At 35.0% G+C, this 26,109-nt stretch overlaps 1 protein-coding gene and 1 non-coding gene across 2 annotated transcripts; both read left to right on the top strand.

Moving 5' to 3' along the window:
- The first annotated feature begins 7,090 nt into the window (after positions 1 to 7,090).
- On the top strand, positions 7,091 to 7,172 carry TRNAS-CGA (transfer RNA serine (anticodon CGA)). The gene has a single exon. It is a non-coding gene; the product is annotated as a tRNA-Ser (tRNA).
- Positions 7,173 to 17,300: 10,128 nt separating this feature from the next.
- On the top strand, positions 17,301 to 24,543 carry LOC150098985 (uncharacterized). Its single transcript, XM_090405786.1, has 2 exons — positions 17,301 to 17,771; positions 21,067 to 24,543. The coding sequence occupies exons 1-2, from the start codon at positions 17,301 to 17,303 to the stop codon at positions 24,541 to 24,543; spliced, it is 3,948 nt and encodes a 1,315-aa protein (XP_090261912.1).
- The last annotated feature ends 1,566 nt before the right edge of the window (positions 24,544 to 26,109 follow it).

Here is a 26,109-nt window from a genome sequence, read left to right on the forward strand (position 1 = left end):
GAGGGAAAAATCTTTCACCTCCGTTATGAGACGGCCATCTTCAGTTGAAATGCCCTGATAAAGGTTCTTTAGCTCGTCTCCATTACTAATGTACGAACCATTCGTCGGTGGGAATCATATAGCAATAAACAATGAAAATAAAAATAAATATAACTGCATTACTACCGACAAACACTTATTAAAAATAAAGCAGCCAAACTGCCTCAGCTGTTTTGTATTTCTATTTTTCAGCTAGATTTAATGTTTGCAAAATTTAGCATTTCCTACAAGCCTCTTGACTACAAGGTTGAAATTATCAATGCCGAAATGCGACACGAGGGACAAATATATGACAATAAAAGCGTTTAAAATTGGAACACAAAGCCATAATTTCGCTATTTTCATGTTAAATCGACAAATTCTTGTCAAAAAAAAACACACCCACTTGATCCCTAACTTGGAAACAACTCAGATACAGGTTCCAGAATGTCATTTGCCTCTTGTGGCTTCTCCAAGACAGATTAGAACATATCGAAGGCTGCAATTACTGTTCGAAATGAAGCGACAAGAATGCAGAACAGTAAATACATCGAGCATTCTTTTCATCTTCCCCCTTCAGTGATTACCCCCCCCCCCATTACCCGTAGGGGACGAATAATCTCTCGCAATCAAAGCAGTAATCTTTTCCGCAACCTCATATCGGTAAAAGAGGACAATGTACGGCATACGTCCTGTCTTGGCCTTCACAGCTCTACGATCATAGATGTTACGACGCAAATCGTCAACACGGGTATTATCTAAACGCCATTGATGAGTAGAGCACTCCTCTCACTGAATTGTTAGCAGACATGGACCACGGATAGATTCAAGCTGTACAATGAGCTGCAAATATGCGCGGGTATGTCTGACCTCGTTTAATAGCATAACAGCAGGTGAATGGAAGGTCCTCGGCTAAGTTGTTTTTCCATAAAAACTGGTTATTTGCCCTGTCGTTAAACATGCGAGGACGATTGTGTGTCTGGAATTATCGAACTGAGACTATAACTTACTAAAATAAACGCTTTCGTCTTCAAGATGGTGAATTTCAACACAGTTTTTAAGGTGAGTAAACAGAAATTGTTGGATTATAACTTTTTTTTTTTTTTTAAAAAAAAGCAATGGAATGTTTAATTTTTTAGCATAAAATGAGCTGGTTGTCATTCATTTTATAAGGAGAACTTCTTTATATAACGAAATATAAGGTAGACAAAATCAGATATTTTGTCGGTGATACCACCTTGATCGCGAAAGCATTATTTTTTTATATTATAATACTGGTGTAGACATTTTTTATTTCTAAGTATGCCGTGTACACGCCCTACTTGATTTTTTTTTTTTTTGAAAGCCCGCAATTTTACCAACATTTCTTTTAGCATCGTATAAAGTCTAACATAATTTTAAATATACATATAATCTTAAATTTCATTATAAATATATACCATGCCACTGCATAGTAAATTAAAAATAAATAAAATAAAATCATCTAATCATCTTCCACTCCGTTGCCTAAATGCAAAGGAGTGCATTTAGGCAAATGCACTAGAGCAGTGGTTTCCAATCTTTTCGCCGTGAGGGCCACATTGGGTACTTCAGCACTGTTCAGCGGGCCGTACTAAAAAAACCCTCTAGAACTAGATATATGAGTTTTATTGAAAGCAGATAAAAACTGATTAACAGAGTATGTGAGATTAAATGATCGTATATTAATCACAACGAACATTATCAGCAAATTTTTGTTAGTCGTTAGTTTTTCAACCGAATATACTCCGACAATTTACATGTAACGTTTTTTTTTTTTTCATTTCGTATAACTTCGAGTTTTTTGTCAATGAATGCAGATCGGGAAATTTTGTTTTTATTTCGTTTTTTGCTTTAGTTCATTTTAACCGTGTTTTTACCGACTTTTTTAAGTGTTCTTATTTCATGCGACATAATTTTTTTTTGTTGATAAAAAAGTTTATTCGGATGCAACTTTTTTTATTTCGTTTTGAATTCTTTAAAATTTTGTTTTCTTCGTTAGTCCATTTTAACCGACCTTTTACAGTCAGAAAGACCGTAACTTGGATTACGGTTACTTTTTACTATTCGGGAATATATTGTGAGCACAATTTTAATTAATGCATTTGAAATCTATCAACACCCCGTGTTTTTTTTTTTTTTTTTTTTTTTTTTTTTTGCAGATTCTTATTGAAAAATTAGTCCAATTGGTGGGCCGGATAAAATCATATCGCGGGCCGTAGTTTGGAGACCCCTGTACTAGAGGAAGGCGATGGATATTCCTAGTGATAACTAGTATTCATTTGGTGGTACTTATGTACAGTATATGCACACGAGTTGTCTCCTACTCGATTAAACACTCCAATTTCTTGAATTGTACTAGTGATCGACTAACACTCGAATCGGCTGGAAAAAAAAAAAAAAAGTTTTTTTCTTTCCGTTTCTACTATTAAAGTGTTTTAATTATATTTAATTACAAACTTTTAGTTATAAATTCTTGTGATTGATGAGAGAGAAATTTCGTCAACTTCTGATATAAGAACTTTCGTTTTAAAAAAGTAACACGTCTTGAATTAAGACGTTCTTCTTCTTGTGCCTTATCCCCATCTATTTGGGATCGACCTTTTATATCACGTGACTTTAAGCGATCCCAACAGACTTGTCGCAGAGCCTGATTGGGGGGAAATGTATTTATGACTGCAGCTGTGTGTGTTCACGGGGTCGGGTTGACTTTTATGAGAGATGAAAAACCCGAGTTACTGGGAGAAAACCCTCCACCTCCGTATGAGACCGGCTAACTCACCTTTAATCAAAAGAGACTAGATAAAGGTTCCTCGCGCCACTGACGGGAATCGAACCCAGATCTTTCTGTCCTGGCTTCGTCTATAACAGGCTGAGCTACGGAGGCTCCTATTATGGTAGACGTTAACTCCCAGAAAATCTAAAAAAAAATAAATAAATAAATAAAAAATAATAATAATAATGTCAACCCGCTAAATTCCGCACACTGGGACCATCTGAATGTATGTGTGGCATGTAGGTGGCAGCAGTGGTGGTTTGGGTTAAATCAGTTGCATTGTCCGGTAAAATTTGAATGCGGACATATCGAATGGCTATTCATGAGTCTAGATCACGAAAGCGTTAATTTTTTATTAATTTATTTATTCCCAAGAACCACAACTTTAACATCACGCTAACGAGTAGCCATTAAGAGTCTCTCTGTCCCAGCCCACCTCCAAAAAAAAAACATGAACAAAAGATCTTATTATATCCATTGAGAGACATTTTAATCCTACAAGTGCATCCCTCAAATACTTGTATTATGGAAACTAAACAATTTCTAACAGATGGGAACAAGAGATATTGCAGCATTCATCCTACCTTCTCTCTGATTGACAAACTATGAAATTCGAATAATGTCACTGTGGGGAGTTTTGTGAATGCCTTCGGTTGTAGGTGGCTTGCATCATTCTGCATGGGTGGGTTCAGAGTTCTCCTTAGATGGATTGTCATTTTTTAAAAAAAAAAAGTGATAGCAATCAAAATAATTACAACAATCCTGTCCATTTTTGGATTATGTCAATAGTCGGGAAAAAAAAAGTTTTTGGAGAGATTTTTTTTAAATGGTTCGAACACCATATGCCTCAACCTTAACTGTTGGAATCGCTTCAATGATTTCCATCTGTTATAGTCAGTCATTCGTTTCAGCATTTCTGGTTGTACCCCAGGAACCAACACACCTGGTCTCTTCCTCCAATCATTTGTGATAGCAAAACCTCTAGTTTTTTTTTTTTTTTCTTTTTTCAACCGTTGCACAGACGATGTATCTGAAACTTATGAAAAACTTGCTTATTAATACATTATTGAAATGTATCTTAGAAATCTTTTTACACACCCACAACAATCTATTTCCCACAATATACTATTTAATGTAGGCAATTTGTTGACTAATCCAACCAGAACATTCCCACCTCATTTCCTGATATCTTTATTTAGGATTAATATAGCTAAAAAAGAGAACTCAATCGAAATAGTCAAGCCATGACCTGGATTTTAATGGATATGCCTGCTGTTCGAACAATTAAACTGTAGAAAATATATATAAAAAAAAAGGGTATTTGTAATTAGAGCAAAGAAATCCGCACTATTGCTTGTTGTACCTATAACCAATGAGTCTTTCTATACACTGACATGTTTGATTTATAAACGCGACCCCCAAAAAGCAGGAATAGATTTATTGTTGCTTAGCAGTTATGGTGTCTTTGTTAACACTCTCCGGGATATCCCATTAACGAAGTGGTGAGTAGGAAACCAGTTTGCTTCACACAGATATTGGTATGTTAGAAAACCTTCCTGAATAGTTGGACATGTTGTTTATTGGTGTTTTCTTTGTACTGTTCTTTAGACTCTAAAAAGATAGGACAAACGTTATCAGTAAATCTAGACGTAGGCTTTTTTAACATAGAATCAGTAGCACACTCAGGATTTAATCTTGGGAGTGGGGGGGGGTTGAGTAGACGATTTGAGAATACACACTACGCATCGCATGCGACCTATGACTAAGCATCTGCAATGATCGCTAACTCATAAGTACTACAGAAATGGAAAACGCGATACGATGTAAATAAATAAAAAAATAATTTTAATTAGGAAAAGATTTTTGGAAAATTTTCTAGTGTTTTATTCCTTTTTCTTTGGGGAGAGCCAGGGCCCCTCCCCCCCCCCTCCACCTCTGGGTGCGCCACTGCATGGAATCCTTCTAGATCGGCGAATTCTGCAAATCACGTGCTTTAGATGCTGTGTTCTCCGAAGATGAAACCAATATGCCGTAAATGCACTGCTGTGTTTCTAGAATAGCATTAGATTCATGTTTAATCATTTGTACGTTTTGTCTATTAAAAATGTTAAATTTATTACTTTATTAATTGTATTTCTAAAGTATGTATGCAAATATATGACACGTCCTATTAAAGCCAGGTTGACATCGAGTGCTATGCACTACTTGTTAAGAAGTCTAAAACAGACACAATAAATCATTAAATAGAACATGTTTACAGTATGTAAATAAGATCATTTCACTTAAATGACACAGTAAAGGCAGTCGTTTCTTGCGAGGAATGATGCTATCTCACTGACGAGTGACAATATAGCGAAAACAACTGTAGCAATTTCTTATTTTGTTGTAAATAAAAACTATCAGGGGAGGGAAGGCTAACATTTATATTAAATGCTCTCATAAAGTCGTAAATAATTATGAAAATAATTTAAAGGTGAGTTCATACGTGATACAAATTCATGAAGATATGGCTTCTTTTTCTTTACTAGAATATCCGGTTTTTCATCCTACTTAAAACACAAACCAGCCGGAGAACACCCTGATACTAAATAACAATAACAACATGAATATTATTTTTTTTATTAATTTTTATTAATAAAATATTAATAAACATTATTATTATGCTTTTGACTATTTTTTTAAATCGTTTGTGCAAATAAAATAGTAGAAGAAATTTTTATACCTTGAATCCTTCATTTTTTTTTTTTTTTTACTTAATATACCTTTTTTTTATGCATTTATTCATGGAATCATTTACTTTTTGAGAAAAGGCAACCGCTATAGTTGTTTTTTTTTTGTTGTTGTTGTTCACTGTCCAAGTAAAGTACACACCAATTACTAACTCCCGGCTCATTGATCAAGCGGGGCAGCCAGTTGGTATGTAACGTCAGAACCGGACACACTGAAGTCTGAGAACACTCCCCATCCTGTAAACCTGTTACAAGTCAGTAGATCCGCCTTTGTAATGGGGGAGAAGCGGGAGTAAGGAAAAGCAACTACCGAAAACATGAAAAATTGGCCTTAAGACAGACATTTAAAACAAAGTTTGTTGTGGAATGATTATCAGTAAAAATCAGTTTGATTGAAGGAATGTGATTGGGTTTGTTGTGGTCCAATCATTGAATGCTGTTCTCACATTGTTGACTGACTATCACTCATACGCATTCATGTAGTGTTTACCAAAACTTAATACTTACATATTATTTGTTAATAATTATAATTAGTTTTCTTAATTAACTATTAAAATTTATAAATATTATATTTATAAATTTATTTTTATTATATTTTTTAAATTAATATGAATTAATTAGTGACACCTTTAATAAATTTAGATAGATAAAATACTTATAGTCATAGTTCGCCGACATACGCTATAATTATTCTAATATAATTATATTGATGAGATTGTATTGATGAGATTGTATGGACTGATTTTCATATATAATCCAATATTTCTTTGCAATAAAAATTACATTTGCGGAATATTAACTTGTAAGTTAGTGCTACAATTCACAGTCATCCACTTGGAAAAGAGGTAGATGGGGACCTCATGATGTATTGTGCCAGTAAACTAACACCCCGTTGAGATAATTGAGAATGGACACGCACAACTAAGTGAGTCTTTTTTCTGGGAGTTGTTTAGGTGGGGTAAAAAAAAAAAGAAAGAAAGACAGCTTACTTTCAAGTGTGCGAGGACAAATTTAAGTCCAGAGCAAGGGTAAAAATAGACAGTGCAAAATGTAATTTTCAGAGATAAAAACTTTTCACTTGCCAAGGTCAACGAATTCAACTATGAAAAATTAAATGTATGGTATGGTTTAGAATGTGTGAGTCTATATGTTTTGTAGAAGGTATTTAGCTGGAGGTAAAGGCTGAATGTATTACATGCGGAACTGATCTTTACGAGTAGCTGACTCTACTTAAAAACAAAAAGCAATCTTTTAATTATTTTTAATTTATTAAGATGAGATGTCAGCAAGGATCTGGTAGAAACACAGAATGCAACCTGTCAGTTAAAGTTTTAATTCTACTTAATCAATTTTTTAAGAGCGCTCAAATATATCACTCAGAGAGAGAATTTTTATCAAAATCTATGCTGGAATATTTTTTCGTTGATAGCACGTGGTGCAATATTCAGTAAAGCTTTATCATTAATAACCATCCAACATTTTCTAAAAATTTTGATGTCGTTATAGTTTTTATTGAACTGTATGGGGAGATAAGTAAATTGCAAAATATGCAGTTGTGGCCGAGTGGTTAAGGCGACGGATTCGAAATCCGTTGGGGTTTCCCCGCGCAGGTTCGAATCCTGTCAACTGCGGTTTTTTTTTTTTTTTTTTTTTTTTTTTTTTTTTTTTTTTTTTTTTTTTACTTACACATTATTTTATTATTTTTTTAACCGGAATTTTTATTATTACTCTTTCTTTTAAATTCACATTAAATTTATGCTTACTTATACTTATTTGTGAAACATTCAAATAAACGATTCGACTTTGTATATCAGTTCGGTGAACTTAAGTCATAATTCTTAATAGTGTAATCCTAAGACGTACACATCGTAGGGGAAACTTCAGCAAAAGTACATCATATGAATTTACGAGCAATAAAAATAATTCTACGAGTATTTTATGTGAAATTTATTCATTCACTCTATTTAATGTATTATTAGTGAACATTCTTTTTCATTCATAATATCCGAAGGTAATAGAAACAGAAAAATAAAAGTATATTTATGGAGGTTGCCATGACTACATCATCCACAGTTCTCTGTGACCTATTTGATTTATAATATCCGGAAATGCGAACAGACATTCCTGAGAAGAAGGGTCAACAGCGATATAAGATTGCCATTCACATGTGGGAGACTGGTTTTTAAAAGGTGCAGCTCTTACATCTTAATCGGACCACGTGCCAACTTTTTTTTTTTTTTTTGACGCAGTCCTAAATTTATGAATCCATCTTACGCTATGGAAGTGAAAACTTTATGCTACTAAAGTAGCCGTAATGCATCGAAAGAATAATTAGGAGATAATATAAATAATTCTTTCTATCTATACGTCGTTTCCTGCCATCTAACAATGGTAGACTTTAAAATGGGTCACCTTCATCAAGCCACTCCTATTGTTGTGATAACATTGAATCGCATGAACTGTATGGAAACAAAGTATATATATATATATGCTAACTATGAAGCAAATATGCCTGCGTATCGATAATAAAAGTCTATAAATTTATGATAGTCTAAGGAAAGCAATGCAGTTTTATCATTGTAATTTCAATTGGGTACGCTTGTCCTTGTTTCTCTGATTATCAGAAGCTTTGTTGATAAGTGGAGGTTTTAAAAAAGAAGTTCAAAGTTAATTGTGCATAACTTCAGAGCTACATTCCGTTTCCTCTATTGTTCTTTTTCTATGCAAAATTTACTAGCTGCTGTAGCACCTACTGAAATTCAACGTTATCATATTTTTATCGTACTACTCTGAAATTTGACAATGACTCAATAAAATAAAACAATGGCTACGTAATGTACAGCGGTTGCTATGGTAATCAGACCTTTCTTTCTCCGATAGATGTCGTCCTTACAAATATTTATTTCTGTTAGCCCTTTTAAGCTTTTGTTTGGTTTAGCGACTTTTATTACTTTATTTGTACAAATTAAAAACAACGTTTCTTTAACATTTAAATGTTTGTTTAAACAAACTATTTATTTAAATTTCAAATGATACAATTTGTTATCTGTTTTCGCTTAGCAATTTTTAATTCTGTTTACAACAAACATGCATATATCCAACTTCGATATAATATGTTTTTTTGTGCATTTATTCGTCAGGGGTCAACAACATATCCTTGTACTTAATTTATTTTTCGTGCTTGAAGGTATTTACAGAACAAGTTTCTTAATATAATGTAATGTCCAGTTCATGAATGAATAGCTTCTTGTCTTAGATAATGCTGAACCTGAAAGGAGAATTACTTGTTTGTAGAATCATGATCAACTTAATCCATCCCCCCCCCCCCTCTTTTTTGAAAACTATTATCACAATGTCAATAAGCAAAATAGTATTTCGTTTATGTACATGTAGAAGTAGAATATTGGTATCATCATGAAACTTAATTACATTTTTTAACTTACCTGCTATTCCAAACTTTTGGAAGACTGGTGTTAACAAATAAATAAATAATTTTTCCAATTATGGCCAGGGCCCTGCTAAATTGATCTTACTTTAAAAAGAAAAGCGTATTAACATAGGTTAATACGCATTTTTTTTTAATCCGAAATAATTATGACAGATTACTAAGTGTCCAGATACTAATTCTTAATCCATCAATTTTAATTCAGAATTAATATCGATGAGTTTATATTTTGCAAAAAAAATTAACGATCGATCATATGTGGCCTATATAAAAATAAATGGTGAATGACACGTGAATTAAGCGAACTTAACAAACAAAATACCGTAAATAAAACAAACAAAAACTTCACCTATCGACTTAATTACAAAGTTGTCGCTTTTGCAAAGGTCAATTGTCCAATGTACTCTTACGACCGCCCATTGAACTTTCTCTGCTCAAATCAACTTAATTACCCGCAGGACTTTTAATATGTTTGTAGTGATTGTAACACATAAAAAGGAACTTGCTACGAGTAATCACTTTTTTTTTTTTTTTTTTTTTTTTTGTTGATTAGAAACTGTCAGCAGTACGTGTACGGTTCTAAAATGCTTTCACCAAATTAATTAGGACAGTACCATATCAGGAACTGGATACTCATTTCCGGAAATATTATTTGTGACACTCATCAATGAGCTCTTCATTAGCTTACAGAGAAGAATTCGTAAAGTTTTTAATACTTGATATTTTCAAAACAACATATATTTATTAACTTTATCCCAAATGTTCAAAGGAATTAACAATAATGCTACCAGAACGTTATTATATTGTAATAATGTCAAAATATCGTACCTTTTGTTTGTGATACAATCCATGAAAACCCATCTTTAAAAAAAATATAAAAAAAAAAAAGAACAGGAAAAACATCTCACAATTCGAAAACCATCGTAGCCGGTTCCAAAAAGGCAGCAAAACGAATGATCACAACACACCATTGCGAGTGAAACAAAACCACTTGAACTTGAACTTGAACTTAATTGGTTGATGGACTGAGTCCTTGACTCTTTATCCCTTCATCTGGATTTTAGATTGTGGGTGATGAGAATATTGTGGGTAATTTACCCGCTCATTGTGAGCATTGAGGCTGTATCAGGTTTCTCTTGCGATGGAGGATTTCGGTTTTTTATGTTTGAAACGATCTGAGGGCTTGTAGTCCGCTGCCTGTCTAACTAACTGATTTGGGTGATTATCCGTGATTGTGAAGAATTTCTCTGCAATGCTTGTCATGTAGGTCTTAATATCTGGAAGATTGGCTTCTTGATGTAACTGGATGTTTCTGATGAACCATGGGGCATTAAATGCCATTCTTAGGCATTTATTCTGTATTATCTGAAGTCTGTTGATGTTGCTTTTAGTCGTGTGACCCCAGGTTGGAGAGGCATAAGTTAGTTGCGGTCTGATTACCGATTTGAAAAGTAAGATTTTGTTGCTTATGCTTAGGAAGCTGTTCCTGTTCAAAAGTGGATATAGCTGTGCTATAGTCTGACTTGCCTTAGTGGTAACACTATCCATATGTGACTTGAAGTTTAGACGTCTATCAAGATGAATTCCCAGATATTTGGTAGAATTACGCCAAGGGATGATTTTACCAAACATTTGTATGCTTGTATTCGGTTCTGCTTTACGTCTGGTGAAAAGTACTGCAGAGCTTTTGTTTGGATTAATTGCGATACGTCACTTGGTGTACCAATCCTCCAATTCATTGACTGCTCTCTGCAGCTTGATTGTGGCCAGGTGTGGACGGAGGGATCTGGCTATAATGATTGTATCGTCGGCATACAGAGCGGTGATAGCTGGAGACAGTTTGGGGAGATCTGCCATGTATATGGAGAAGAGTAGGGGAGATAGTAGAGAGCCTTGAGGTACTCCGGCCGTGATTCTCCTCTCCGTGGATCTGATACCGTTGAGTTTTATTTTAAATTTTCTGTTGTGTAGATATGATTTGATAAGTAGCACTAGTGGCAATGGAATACCAACTTCGTGTAGTTTAAAAATTAGTCCATGATGCCATACTCTATCAAATACCTGAGTGGTGTCTAGAAACACTGCGCCAGTGTGTTGGTGCCATTCATACCCTTGGGTTATATATTCGATAACCCTGTAAATTTGTAGCGTTGTGGAGTGATATTTCCTAAATCCGAATTGTTCATCTTGAATTATATGGTTGATATCTGTTGCCTCTTGAAGCCGTGTGAGAATAGCACGTTCGGCTATCTTACCTATGCATGAAAGAAGGCTGATTGGTCTGTAATTTACAGGAAACTGTGTATTTTTCCAAGGTTTGGGAATTAGGAAAACGTCGGCAATTTTCCATCGTTGTGGGAAATAATTTAGCCGGAAGATGGCATTAATGATGGCTACTAGATGCATAACCCCTTTGCGAGGAAGTAATTTGAGTACCTTATTTGTTATTCCATCTGGACCTGGAGCCTTTTTGTTATTTAGTTTTCTTAAAATCTCATATACTTCTGTTGGTGATACGGATTTGTTATTGGATTGGAATGAGGCATTTTGAGTTATTTTACGCACTTGGGTGTGAATTTTACTTATGAAATTTATATCTGTATTGATATAATTGGGGCTGCATTGTTTTTCTAAACTGTCAGCAAATGCTTCAGCTTTTTCCTCGTCGTTGTAGACAACATTAGATTCACCTTGGATTGGAGGAAATGTAAAACGCTTTGAACGGAGTGATTTCATCATTTTCCATATTGATTGATCCTCTGTGTTTAATTGGAGAATTTTGTTATTCCAGAGATGGTTACGGTGGTCCTTTAGGGCATATCGAACCTGGTTTGTTGCTCTATTGACTGCTTGTTTATCCGCTGGGTCCATTGTTCTCTGATATTGTCTTCTTAATCTGTTTTTCTCTTGGATAAGACGTTTTATATCCTGTGGAAGTTTATTTGATGGTGTACATTTGGTTATATTTGTTACCTGCGTTATAGCTGTCAGCAGTTGTTTTTCAAGAGTCTTCACTGCTTTTTCTACATCTTCAGCAGATGTTATATGCGGTATTGGACCAAGATTTTCCTGGAAGGCTGAGGGAAGTTGTTTCCAATTTATAAATGCGGTGGTGTTTTCTGTTATATCTTGAATGTGCCTAGTTGTAATATGATGGGGTTATGATCAGAACTTAAGTCGTTGATTGCTTGTATCTGATAGCTGTGCGCTATGTTTTTTTAATATAGCTATATCTAGTACATCAGGACGACCGGTAGCTCCATAATGTGTGGGTTCAGTGGGTCCAATTACTGTTATATTTCTTGAAGTGGTGTAAGAGTTGAGTATTCTTCCATTAATATTTGAGTTTCTGCTGTTCCAGACTGAGTGTTTGGCATTAAGATCTCCGGCTATAATCACTGCTCTGCCTGTATTTAGTATCACCTCTAAGTCAGATTCAAGGAGTTTTTTATTTGGGGGGTTGTAGGCTGCATATATCGTAATGCTGCTTGTATTTTCCATATGTATTTCTATTCCTGTAGTTTCCATGTGTTCTGTTTGGGGTTCTGCTATTGAATTATGTTTTATGTTTCTTTTCACAAAGATGGCAGTGCCTCCACCTCTAGCAAAGCATCTGTCTGTACGGTAAGTGCTATAACTATTGATTCTGATTTTGTCACTTGGACGAAGATGTGTTTCATTTATGAGGATGATGTCTGCTTGAGTTTCTGCTGCAAACTCCTGCAGCTCCTGTAATTTGATAGATAAACCATTTGCATTCCATGAAACAATTTGTAATGATTTCGGTTTTCTTTTAGATTTATCCATTAAGAATTTCCATAAAGAGTGATTGTGTATGCCTTAATATGATATCTTTGGCTTCTTGAGTTGGGTTGGTTTGTTGGAGTTCAGCAAGCATTTCACCTAAGTGGCTTGTTATGTTCAGTAGGATAGGTTTGTTGGTTTGCTGTGACTGCTTTGGTTTTGGGTCTTTTTGGAAGGTTGATCTTGTAACTTCAGCATACGATCTTCCATCCGTTGTGGAGACTATGGTTTGATGGGAAGACGCTTGTTCTTGAAGAGGTTTACTGGTTTTGAGTTGTAATTTTTGGTTTTGAGGAAATGCTATACAGCCCCTATAGTTTGCAGGGTGTGGTCCTCCGCAGTTTGCACACTTTGCTGGAAGTGTACGAGGTTTATGGCATTCATTTGATGCATGTTTGCCACCACATTTAACGCAACGAAATTCAGCCTTGCAGCATCGTTGGGCATGCCCAATCTTCTGGCATCTATGGCACTGGGTTGTAGTTGATTTATGTTTCAATGCCTCAACTTTTATGACTAGATCACAGATGGTTTGGAGATTGTATATATGATTTTGGTCTTTGCTTATTTCCACTAGAATTAGGGGATAGGGTGTTTTATCAGCTCTCCGCATTCGGCTGACTTTAATTGGGCTAAATCCCTTAAGTTGGAGGTCTGCAGTGAGGTCTTCTATTTGTAATGCTTCAGTTACTCCCCTTAACACTACTTTTAAATTTTTTTCACTGTTGAGTGCAAAAGTGTGATATGGCAAGTTGTTGTTGTCTAGAAGTTTGGTCATTTTTCTGTAATCTGATGAAGTTTTAGGTTGTATGCGAATTCCTTCTTCTGTGTTTGTGGCTTTAATGAAGGTGATATCTGAAGATTTCAGTGTGGATGCAACGGACGTCCAGTGCTCCTTGGCCCTTAGGTCGACTGGGGGTACCCTTTCTTTAATTACATTATCTGGTTCTATCTCCACTGTTTTGGGTGTATCTGCAGTAGAGGAGATTTTCCTTTTCTTTTTGACTGTTTGAAATTCTGTGTTGGTTTCCACAAACTGCGGAGTATTATCCTGAGATGCAGCATTCTCTGTATTCGTGGAGTGACTTGATTCTAGTTCAGTCAACATACTTCCTTCATTAGAATCATCCATCCTATCTTCTGTGACTGCTGTAGGGGGGAATGTATCTAAGAGCTTTACTTTCCCTGGCCAGTTGTCACTCAAAAGTTTTCCTAATCTTTGGAATTCTTTGTAAACTTCTTCAAATATGCCTTCATTGAGAGGTTTTGTCATGATTGACAGAAGGCAACAACTCTATTAAAATAAAGTTTGAGAAGTGGGACCTAAAGCCCAATGTAAATATCCCGTAGATCAAGTCGATCTACCAGCAAAGGTAGTAAATGTTTCACAGAATGAAGAACACTTACCTCTATATATAATATAAATATCCCGTAGATCAAATCGATCTACCAGCATCAGTAGCAAATATTTTACAAAATAAATTTTTCTTCAGAAAATCATAACGACTATTTAAATCACTGATCACATATATAAACACTTGGCAACCGCCATTACGCCACATTTAAAAGCCATGATTTACTCGAATATCCCAAATCGAAACAAGACCACACCACATCATAAATTTTATGTACTATTATTATATTAAAAATTGAATGATGTTTTCTAATTTATTTAGAATTTTAGAAAAATAAATTAATTAAAAGATAAAATTTTTAATAAAATATAAATAAGTATATTATTACAATAAGAAATTAGATAAATTATTTCAAAAAGTTAGATATTCAGAGTAAAAGCAGTATATGACGTTATACTGCTTTTACTCAACTATTAAATCCTAACATACAAAGAGGTTAAACTATTTGCCACTAGCGCTTCATGTACTATCGTATATTACCTCATCCAATGCATGTGAAATAATGTTATGGAGGATAATGGGAGGGTAAAAAAAAAGTAAAATGCTAATATTTCAACTAAGAATTCTTTCTTATATGAAAACTATTGTGGCATTTTACTTTCAATAGAACAAATTTCACTTAAAATGAGAAAGGAAAACATCTCCTATTTTTCTTAAACAGTAAAACTTATTGACAATACTAAGTTGCCGAAACTTGCATTTACTCAGCCACCTAGCGGAGTAATTTGAAAGTGACAAAACTGCATATATAAACTTCATGCGCTTTGAAACAAAATCGTTATAGAAATCTAAGGTCGTATCCATAATAAGCCAACAAAAGAAAAGTATCTCTTTATGCAGAGAAATTCTGTTTTTAATAATCACGAAAAACATAATATCATTAAAGTTTGATTTTCATCCGGGTGCTCCAGCTCTCTTCGTAATAAATAAATAATAAAATGAAATAAATAAAACCCGCTTCCTTTGCTTAGATGAACTAATATCTCCAGGTGGAAGACAACATAATATAATAAATTGTTTGACTAGACCAGTGATGGCGAACCTTTTTACCCAGGTGTGTCAAATATCTTTTTTTTTTTTTAAATATCGACGTTGTTGATGTGCCACTTGCATACATGCATTATAAATTTAACTACTTAATCATAGATGGTGACTTATACATATCATATTAGGCTATTTATTTAATAGGACATTGATATACAATCTATAAATTCATATTATACAATTGATTTAATAAACTGAAATTATTGAAATTAGTTTTTTCATCAGAATACCAATATTTTTCAACACCCAAGGTGTGTCACCTGAAACCCTCAAGTGTGTCAGTGCTGACACGCGTGTCACAGGTTCGCCATCAGTGGACTAGACGTACTTCATGCAGCCATACATTGTGAATCACAGAACATACTTATGAAGGTTAAAAATACACAGCAGTATGTGGGAGTTAAAAAATTAAAAGGGGGTATTTGATGGGGGAAAAAAAAAGAGAAATCGTTGCTGTAGACCAGTGTTTCTCTTTTTTTTTGGATCATGCCCCACCTCAACGTCTCAAAGATTTTGATGCTCCCTCTCTAGCATAATAGTCAGCCAAATTCTGAAAAAGTATAATATAAATATGTACGTGTACATTTTCTAATTGTCCCCCCAAAATATTCAAATTGCCCCACGTTGAGAAACATTGCTCTAGACGATTTCTTTATGGGTGGGTGTTTACCAAGGTGGAGTCCGTCCACTTCGCTTTCTATAATCGAAGGTCATGCATTTGTAACTAACCCTAACATTAGAGCTGACCTGAGTATAAACCAAATGCGGAACCAAGTATCAAAATACTGGGTGTAAGAGGGTGTGGTATCCAAATGGACGCACGATTTGCAATTATGGTCAGTACTGTTCACAACACTACCTCAAAAAAAAAAAAAAAGCGTGTATCTTTTGTGCCGCCACAAGAGAACATATGAGCTCAGATGCAGTCGACAAGTTAAATAGGGCAGTATAAAGGACCCTCCTGTCTGTTAACAGTCCTACGCAAGTATTCAGTCTGCTGATTGTTAGCATAACTCCCAATGTGACCTTGACCTACAATTATGTATTATTGACAATTGACATTTATGTCTTTAAGGGTGAAGCAAGATGCTTTTCATATTCCCCGCTATCTGTCGTGGTTACAGTGAGGGTAAAATTTACGAGCAGTTTGCTCGCCCTGAATGGGTTATGTATTATTAGTGCATTTAAGACATCTTGTATAATTTCCTAATAAAATACTTTATGGTGTCTATCTAAGGAATTAAATTTACATGGTCTGATTTTCTTAAGAAAAAAAATATATATATATACTGTATATATATAACTTTTTTTTGCAAGTTGACGAAGTTTTTCTAAGATCTCAACCCCCCCCCCCCAATGGCCGAGTTTATTTTATTTGTTAACTTCAGAGGAATTTAGTGATGATACTGTAAGTTTATTAAGTTTTATTTAATGCATTATAAATAATCTCCGACACGCCTTCTGTCTCATTAGCTCCAATCAGTCTTTGTCCATGTTCAAATTATGGAAAAATAAATTACTTTTCAACGCTGCAAGAAACAGGGAAAATAGCACCTTGGTTTACTATGGCTGAATTTTATTCGCAAGACTTCCTAATTATTCTAGAAGTCCCTCCATCTATTCAATACGAGAAAAACTGTATGCAATAGAAAAGTAGCAATTTTCTATTGCTAATTCATTGTGGGAAGAGGGAATAAAATCTTGATAGTGATACACCTTCAAGGACCTTTCTGGACAACGAAAAAGATAAAAGACTGCCACCTGGTGGGAGATAATCGACGTGTTTAGGCTTAGATTAGAATTTTTACGATTGTATATATATTTTTTAATGTGGTGTATTTAACACTAACGAAAAAGTACAACTTTATTTATATTTAAAATAATTCAAATTCAAATAAGATTACACTTATAAATTAAATTTTCAGATTTTTTAAAAAATATTAATTTATTCTATTTTATATTTTTGTGCTTAATATCTGTTACGTGTTTTGCAGATGGGGTCAACAAAGAGGGCACTGCTGGCAGTGCTCTGTCTGTTTTCCGTGTTCTTGATGGTGCATACTCAGAGGGAAATATCCTGCGAAGAGGTGTTTAAAAGCATGAAACTCTCCTGTATGTGCTCCCTCGATGCCAACAATGGCACAGTAGTGAACTGCGATTACGTATCTTTCTCAAAAGACTTCCCCGTCTTACCACATCGTTATAAAATCCATTCCTTTCTCCAGAGACATGCGGGAATCCAACACTTAGAAGCTCAGTTGTTTACCGCCAGTGATATACCGCTCCGAACTGTAGACTTTAGTCATAATCTTCTTCGAAGACTAACTGAAAAGGTTTTTGAAGGCATCGAAGACACTCTGGAGGGTATCTACCTGGCTAATAATCGCCTTGGGGATCAACTTAATCCTGTTTTCTCCACTACCGAGTTTCAACGCTTAACGAACCTCCGTATTCTAAATTTAGCCTCAAATGAACTCCGAGTTATAAAAGGTGGAACATTTAAGGATCTCGTGAGCCTTCAGGTATAGTTTCCCGCGCTTTTTATTTATTTATTTTTATTTTTTTTATTGATTGAACTAATATGAATAACTCTATAACACAGTCTTAAAACGATAATACTATTGGATTATTATTTTAAAAAATTAACTAAATATGGATAATTAAATGATCATCATCATCATTTATTTATAATTTTACAATTATAAATAGGGAAACCAGTCAAAACAAATAAGTAGTCTGGGTATACACTAAAATAGGACTTGGAGGTTGTTATGACGTGAAGGAAAATCAGGCTTCTCTGTCATATGCTAATTGACGGATCTCTGCTGCAGAGAGTTGGGGGAAAACGGGGAGAATATTGCTGATGTATTTCCAATATGGAGTTCGGGGTCTGCCTCTTTTTCCATCTGTGGGCGTAGAGGACCAGAGCATCAAAGGGTACAGAGGGTGGATGTCTAAGTTGGTGACCGAGTCATTTTATTTGGTTACTTTGAACAGTGCTGACTAGAGGATCTTGCTGGGTTTCATCTAATATGGTAGAGTTGGGAATGTGGCCATCCAAGGAGTAATCCAGGATATTTCTTAGACAAGTAGTTCCAAAGATATTTATAATACTGGTTGCTGCTTTTGTTGAGATGTTCCAGGTCTGGGAGCAGTACAGAAAGATAGACTAGCTGGTGCACTTGCAAAGACGAATCTTCGTCTCCTTTAAGATGTTTAAGATGAGCCGCGACTTCCATACTTTATTAAGACTTATGTGGAACTGCAGTGCTTTCTGTTTTCTTGTTTTAATGTCTGTGAGTCTAGGTAATATGTAAGAAAATTTTTTAAAAAAATCCCAGAATAAAGATTCAAAAATTTAGGGGGAAAAAAAAAACAAAAAAACTTGTTTCTGGATTTTTTTATTATTATTTTATTATTATTATTTTTTAATGTATCCGACCTTTTTGTTGCACATAGTTTACAGATTGAGCTTATACTTTCTCCAGAAAAAAACAAAACAAAACTTTTTGTATCCAACAACTCAGCGAAATCGACCGTAGAACACGCACCGAAGAGCCTATATAAAATACACGTTACTCAATGTTAGGAACATCGAGTTTGATTGCATGGGAATACACTGAACCTCTGTGCTCAATTAAAAAAAAAAAAAAATTAGGTCACTAAATTTACGCTTCGGTATGAGGTTCACGATCCTGCCCCTAGACGTCTCTGAATTACAGTAGTGAAGTGAAAATGGTGCGTATGATGAGATGATGTTAATGGAGGAAATAGCAGCGGTGATTGAGTTCTTTTTATGCAGTCCTACAGTATGAAAAAGTCTCAATTGGCTCCACAGAAAGGGAGTGATTGGGATGCGCATAATTCAACCGCAGGTTGTCGCAGTGTACGGCCAAAATATTTTAACTAGTATGAATGATTTCTAATAACGGAATGAAAGTGATTTATTTTTCATTTAGTAACTAAGTTTTACGTATTTAAAGGCAAAAAAATCAATTATTTATATAATTTATTGTTTTCACTAGATAAGAATGACATTTTTTTATTCAAAACATATTTGATTTTTAGGGTATGTAGATTTTTTTAAAGCCTTTCAACAGTATTGAGTTAAAGAAGCGAAATTTTCATTTGTACAGTTCCATTTACATCCTAAATTGTTTTACATTACGGAGCTTAGAAAAATCGAACCTTGATCGCCCAAGTCTTGATGATCTGACTTACAGTAACTCGAGACGGTTACAGTCCACATTAGTAAGTATAATGGGAATAAAGGTGACCCCTGACTGCTGACTTCTGAAACGCATCCCTTTCTACGTAAATTTCGGTAAAATAAATACAAGAAACCGGTTGTAGAGTGACTTGAATGTTGTTGATTCATAATAGTTTCACCTACTTACTTTATTTATGAGCATGTTATGCGGATATCTTATCACACTTCCTTGACTGTAAGAAAGGAAAACACGAACATGTGAAATTAATTGCATTTGTTGTATTAGTGATAGGACTCAAACCCCTCCCCCCCCCCACAACTCTCCCCAGGAAATCTTGTTTTGTGTATAATGCGAACTGTTTCTATATCCATGAAATACTCTTATTTCATTAGTTTCTAAAGATTAAAGCAGATTAAAAACAAATTACTCTCTCTCTCTCTCTCTCTCTCTCTCTCTCTCTCTCTCTCTCTCTCTCTCTCTCTCTCTCCCCTTCTGTCCATAATCTAATTAATGCTTGAGTAAATCAAATCTTCCCACCTCTTCATTCTCCAAAGGGGAATGCAATCATCGCAGAAAGATCAGCGCAATCTTCAGACGAAGGTGACATGAAAATACAGAAGATTGCTGCTGATTCGTGATCCTAATCTTCACTAATATATTATGTGCTAATATCGCGAGTATTCCATGGTCGATTTTATTGTGAGCTACATTAACGTATATTAACGAGTAACATTATATACGTATACACTATACTATTTCTTAATTTTGTAGAAGGTAAATGGTATTATCCAAGTAGAATACAAGGTATTAGTATCCCGTAAGAGAATTCATGCATATTATTCGTATATTTTAGAGTCTAAAATATCAAATTATTTAATCTGTTCCTATCAGCAAGGAGTTCACCGGTTCGATGTTTCTTTTGAATAGTCTAATTTAGTCGTTATGCAAATGAATATGGTCATAAAACTTTCATGGCACACAACTCATAGTTAGATTTCTCAATAATGCGTACTTCGAGTTTAAAACGACAAATGGGACAACAAATTTTGCTTTACCTAGAGATAAGGAAGATTCGCATGAACTACAGTAATGGCATCTGGTAGTCATTATGGAAAGTTTTGGAATCCCACCCTGCATAGTTATTACAATAACTATATTATCATAACGAGCCTCCGTAGGTCAGTATAGACGAAGCCCTTTGTTAGGAAAGACCTGGGTTCGATTCCCGTCAGTGATGTGAGGAACATTTATCTGGTTTCTTTCGACTAAAGGTGAGTTTGCCAGTCTCATATGGAGTTAGGGGTTTTTTCGTTCCCTAAACATGCAAACCGGCTCCGTGAACACACACATCTACAGACATAGGACACTTAGATGCATGTGTGTGTGGTGGTGGGGGGGGGGGGGTAGGTAATCACGTTATCCTCGTATTACGGCTGGGAAGTCCAAGGATACTTGGAAAGCCGTGGACGCTTAAGTGCCTTTTAACGCCACTGATAGATGGATATTATCATAACATTAACTATATATTTCAAATAATGCAGTTTTTTTAAGAAGTAGTAAGCTGATCTGTTGCAAAATTCATTTATTTCCTTTTATTTTTTTCCAGGAACTTCATCTAGAGCATAACGAGATTGAGCAAGTTCCAACATCTGCTCTTCAAGATTTGACTTCTTTACGTCACCTTTACCTGCAACACAATTACATCGTAGAAATACCTCAAGGAGTATTTCCACCATTGTCCAACCTTCAGACTTTAAATCTTTCTAAGAACGACATCGGAGTGATATACAATCAAGCATTTATCAATCTATCAGGATTAAAAGAACTGTTGCTCTCATATAACAGAATCAAATCCCTAACTCCGGATGCTTTGGAAGGATTACTGAACTTAGCAGCGTTAGATATTTCTTATAACTTCCTAGAAACCATCCCTACAATATCACTACAGAAAATCCCTAAGCTAAAAAAGTTAGTTTTGCATTCCAATAAAATCAAAGCATTAGATGGAAGTTTCCTATCTCCATTAACCTCGCTTGAATATGTTGATTTAAGAAGAAACAGAGTGTTTGGAATTGCTCCAAATACTTTTACAGGTATGTCGAATGTCAAAGTCTTGTTGTTGGATGTCAACAGTGTCCGAAAAGTAACCCATAAAATGTTTGCCGGATTAGAAGGTTTATCCCGATTAACTCTGAATGATAATCGTATTCTTACTTTCCCATCCGAGGCATTCGTAGCCTTCAAGAATTTAAAACAGATAAGCATGGATTACAATAGAATTGCTGCCATTTCCAGTGAAATCCTTTCTTCTGTCAGTGATTTACAAGAATTGTCTCTTGCTTTTAATCTTATAAGCGAAATCCCTGATGGAACTTTTCAGAATTTTGCTAATCTGCAATTGCTAAATTTACATGGCAATAAAATTGATGAATTTACTGGCAGCACAACAAGAGGTCTTGAAGGTACTTTGCTGTACTTAGACATTGGATATAACGAAATAGCTCAACTTCCCAAACTCAACTTTTCAAAGTTAATGATATTATCTCTTTCCAGGAATCAGTTATCTAATTTATTTCAAGATGTCTTCCAAGAGATGAAACAACTTAGGCACTTAAATATTAGTTACAATAAATTAAGTGATCTCCATCCTTTATTGTTTCAGAACTTGAAAACTCTACAGAGTTTGGATCTTAGCAACAACTTTCTGTCAGAACTCACACCTGGGACTTTTAACAGTGCTTCGCTAATGGAAATTCGTTTAAATGGAAATCAAATCAAGGAAATTAAGGAGGGAGTTTTTCGCCATCTTCCCAGACTCCACCGACTTGATCTTAGTGATAACCAACTAGCGTCATTAGACGTAAAGGCATTTGGCTTATTGCCGAACCTTCAGGAGTTAAATCTTAGCAAAAACGGACTAACAATGATCCGTGGCGACACCTTCAGTGAAACCACTCAAATTCGACATTTGGATCTTAGTCATAACAAGATTACTTACTTGTATCCTAACTCGTTTGCTAACCATTCAAAACTAAAGATACTTAAACTCAATTATAATGGTTTGACTCTATTTCCGAACGAAATATTGAACTCTATTCACTCTCTTCAGCAAATTGGATTAATGGGTAATAAACTACAATCAGTTGGTGACTTTTACTTTTCTAGCATGCCTAATTTGAGGCAGGTAGATTTACAGAACAACGAAATTACAAAAGTTGGTGAAAAAGCCTTTCAGAATTCTACTCAGCTTCAATGGATCAACTTACAAAACAATCGGATCTCTAATTTGGAGGAAAAAATCTTCATGGGTATAAGCAGGCTTAATCTCGATCTCAGTTTCAATAATCTAACTACTTTACCAAGCGAATTATTCAGCAGAATGAGTGGATTGAAACTTGAAAGTATCAATTTAGCAGCGAATAACTTTCGTGATTTTCCCAATGGTTCTTTGAAACGTCAATATTCTTTTCTAGTAAAAGCCAATCTTTCTCATAATAGAATCAATAGCCTTCCTTCTAATGCAGATGTGCTGGTTAATATTAAAGAATTAGACTTGTCTTTCAATCCTCTTTCCAATGATGCCCATCATGTATTATTTGGTGAACCAAAAAGTGTGCGAGAACTTCACGTGGCTTACACTGGAATAAGGGCATTGCCAATTGTCGAGAGTCCGTTTTTGAAATTGCTCAACATTTCTGGCAACGAAATCAATTCCCTCAATGGCGTAGTATTTCAAAGATCTAACATGTTAAAATTTTTAGATTTATCCAGAAATGAAATTCCCAATTTGAGTATCAATTTAGCAACGGTATGGTCTAAACTTCCTAAGTTAGAGAAACTAGATTTATCTGGAAATCCATTAAAATATATCGCAAAAGGAGATTTTAGTCATCTTTCTAATTTGCAAGAGTTAAAAATCAGTGGGTTAAAATATCTAACAGATTTTGACTGCGATTCTCTTCGAAATTTGCCCAAACTCCAAACGATCCACATATATGGTTTTCAATCTCTTCAAAATTTTGATAGCAAACAATGCATTCAGCTCTTAGGTGGCTTAGAAGAGCTTAGTGTTGAAATTAAGGAGATGTCTTTGCAAGATCAACTCCAAAAAGCATATTCCTCTCGCTTACATGAAATTTCGGTTTATGGTCACGAGCTGAAGTCTTTGTCATCTATTGCATTTGCTGGAATGCACAGCTCTTTAATACGCATCACCCTTACGAACACAGAAATCAACAGCTTTTCAGACAAAATATTTCTCCCTCTTCCTCTTTCTTCAAAAATCACTCTTAATGTCAGAGGAAATAGGATTAGACGCCTTAGTCCAGAACTATTGTCAATCATAGATAATAAACAAATCAATGTCCAACTAGAAGGTCTGCAAGATAATCCAATCACTTGTGATTGTAATACCGAATATTTATGGAAATGGATCCAGGATGTTAAAAGAAAATCCCAAAATAGTATAACTCATCTTACATGCCAGGAACCTTTATCACTCAAGGGACGATCTATTCAGAGTTTACAGCTGGAAGAAATGATTTGTGGCGATACGACAACCACAACTACAACATTGTCACCCACAACTACAAGAAGAGCAACCACTCCAAGAAGAGCACCGGACATTATCTATGAAATACTGTCCACTACAACCAGACGACCTCCATCACATGGTCCCACAAGTGGTGCACGAAGTTCCCTCACCAAAGTTGATACAATGATTATTGGGATAGTTGCTGGCGTGGTTGCCTTTGTGTGCATCCTGATCATCATCATCTGCATCATCAGACTACGTCGAACAAGGCCTCATTATACAGCTGGGCCACTCGCTGGACCATTAGCACTCCGCGCACAAGGTAAATGCACTTGCTTGAAACCACCCCCAAGTACATGCACCTGTTATCCAATGTATCCATTGGCACTTCCATATTCGACACTTGGGACACCAGCCCCAATTCATCATCACAAAATGCTTCCTCCACCGCCTCCTGGTGGATTAATGGGCACAATGGGAAGACCAGGACATCCCAAAAATCCCCCTTATTACGTCACCTATCCAGACAGTGACAATGACAATAGATGACCAGAGAGGATATACCACAGCAATTACACCACTGTGAACAGCCAACACACAAGAACCTTCAGAGAACGTTATGGATTTCGGTAGATGGAATTAACAGTTCCTAAGTGTCTCGGGTGTGGAGCTTAAGTCCATCGTTATTGCTCACCAAGGTGAACTTTTTTTCGCCTCAGCACTACGAGTGTTTATTCTGAATAAAAGACTGGGTATCTTTCTAGAATCGCTCAATAACAATATAAATGGGCCAAGTATCCAACTGAATTCATAAAGGTCAGCAGGATTTCAGTTTTTAATTATTTAAGTGATTTTTTTTTAATCAAGGAATGAAGTTGTATTCAGCTTCCTAAAGACAAGTTGCGCATGTCATATTAGATTTGATATCCGGTATGACGTAAACATCACGCAAAAATGTTCATAGGCATGAACAAATGGACCTATAATTATGAATGAAATCTGTGTTGTGTTTAATGTGCCTGTATAATAGCTATGTACATTTTGATATTCTGTATTTGTTCCTTTAATATATGTTGTTGTTGTTGTTTTTCAATTTTTTTAACATTTGTAAAGATTTTTTTAATTTGTTATTTTTCGTTTAATTTTTGAGTGTTATAAGTAATACCGCTATCAAAGGAAATAATGAAATGATAGAATACTAAAATTAATTTGTTTATATACTTTGATGATAAAGCAGCATTTTGAAACTATTAACTGATATTCTTTTATCCATACGAAGTTCACTTTCAGTTTTCGATATTGGTCAGTCGAATTTTGTTACAACTCAGGGAAGTCTTAGTAGAATTTTTGCTGCATGAAATGGTATAAAGCTGTCGAAAATTGTAAGAGTCGTAATTTACGAAATGCCACACTGGTGGGCAACGATACTAAAAGAGTTATTCGTCTAATTATTATTTTTTTTTTTTTAATGCATATTGATGGTAATAATTGTGTAGTATGTAGGATACGACAAGATAAATTCGCCTTTGTCAAAATAGGAGAATCATTGTTTGACAAACAGTCGACTTTTCTTAAAATGATATATTATTTTAAATTATAATGGGTGTATTGAGACTAAACACAGTAATCTTTAGTAAAATAATTATTACCTATTTATAATAGTATTGTATTGTTATTACTATTATTACAAAAACTAACAATAAATGAAGTTTAGACATCTTCAACATTCACTGTGTTACACTCATAAGGACGTCTTTTGCTAATTAATAAAATAAACGAATTTACAATAAAAGTTAACACACACGATAGAGAGAGAGAAATGAACTTTTTTATGATTGCTATCACTGCCATTTTTGTTGTTAGTTTTATCATACTTTAATACTAATTATCCTTATAGTCCTTATAAGGACTGGCTTGAAGGAGCGAAGCAAGAATGCTTTTCATATTCCCCGTTATCTGTAGAGGACGGTGTAGGGATAAGGTGTTACTGAGCGATTAAAGCTCTGATCATGGTAGGAGGGTAGCCGATCCTCAGTTAGAACTTCACTGGCTACAGCATTGCCATCCATTACCCTCCAAGGGTAATAATAATCACCGCATCTAACGGTCGATTTG

Source organism: Typopeltis vanoorti, chromosome 15 (assembly GCF_054136105.1).
Source record: "Typopeltis vanoorti isolate ZY-2024b chromosome 15, IOZ_Tvanoo_1.0, whole genome shotgun sequence".
In the NCBI taxonomy this organism is placed as follows: domain Eukaryota; kingdom Metazoa; phylum Arthropoda; class Arachnida; order Uropygi; family Thelyphonidae; genus Typopeltis; species Typopeltis vanoorti.

Coding starts and splice junctions, on each gene's coding strand:
- LOC150098985 (XM_090405786.1), top strand. CDS start 17,301: ATGGTGCATACTCAGAGGGAAATATCCTGCGAAGAGGTGTTTAAAAGC. Junction 17,772..21,066: donor AGGATCTCGTGAGCCTTCAG/GTATAGTTTCCC, acceptor ATTTTTTTCCAG/GAACTTCATCTAGAGCATAA.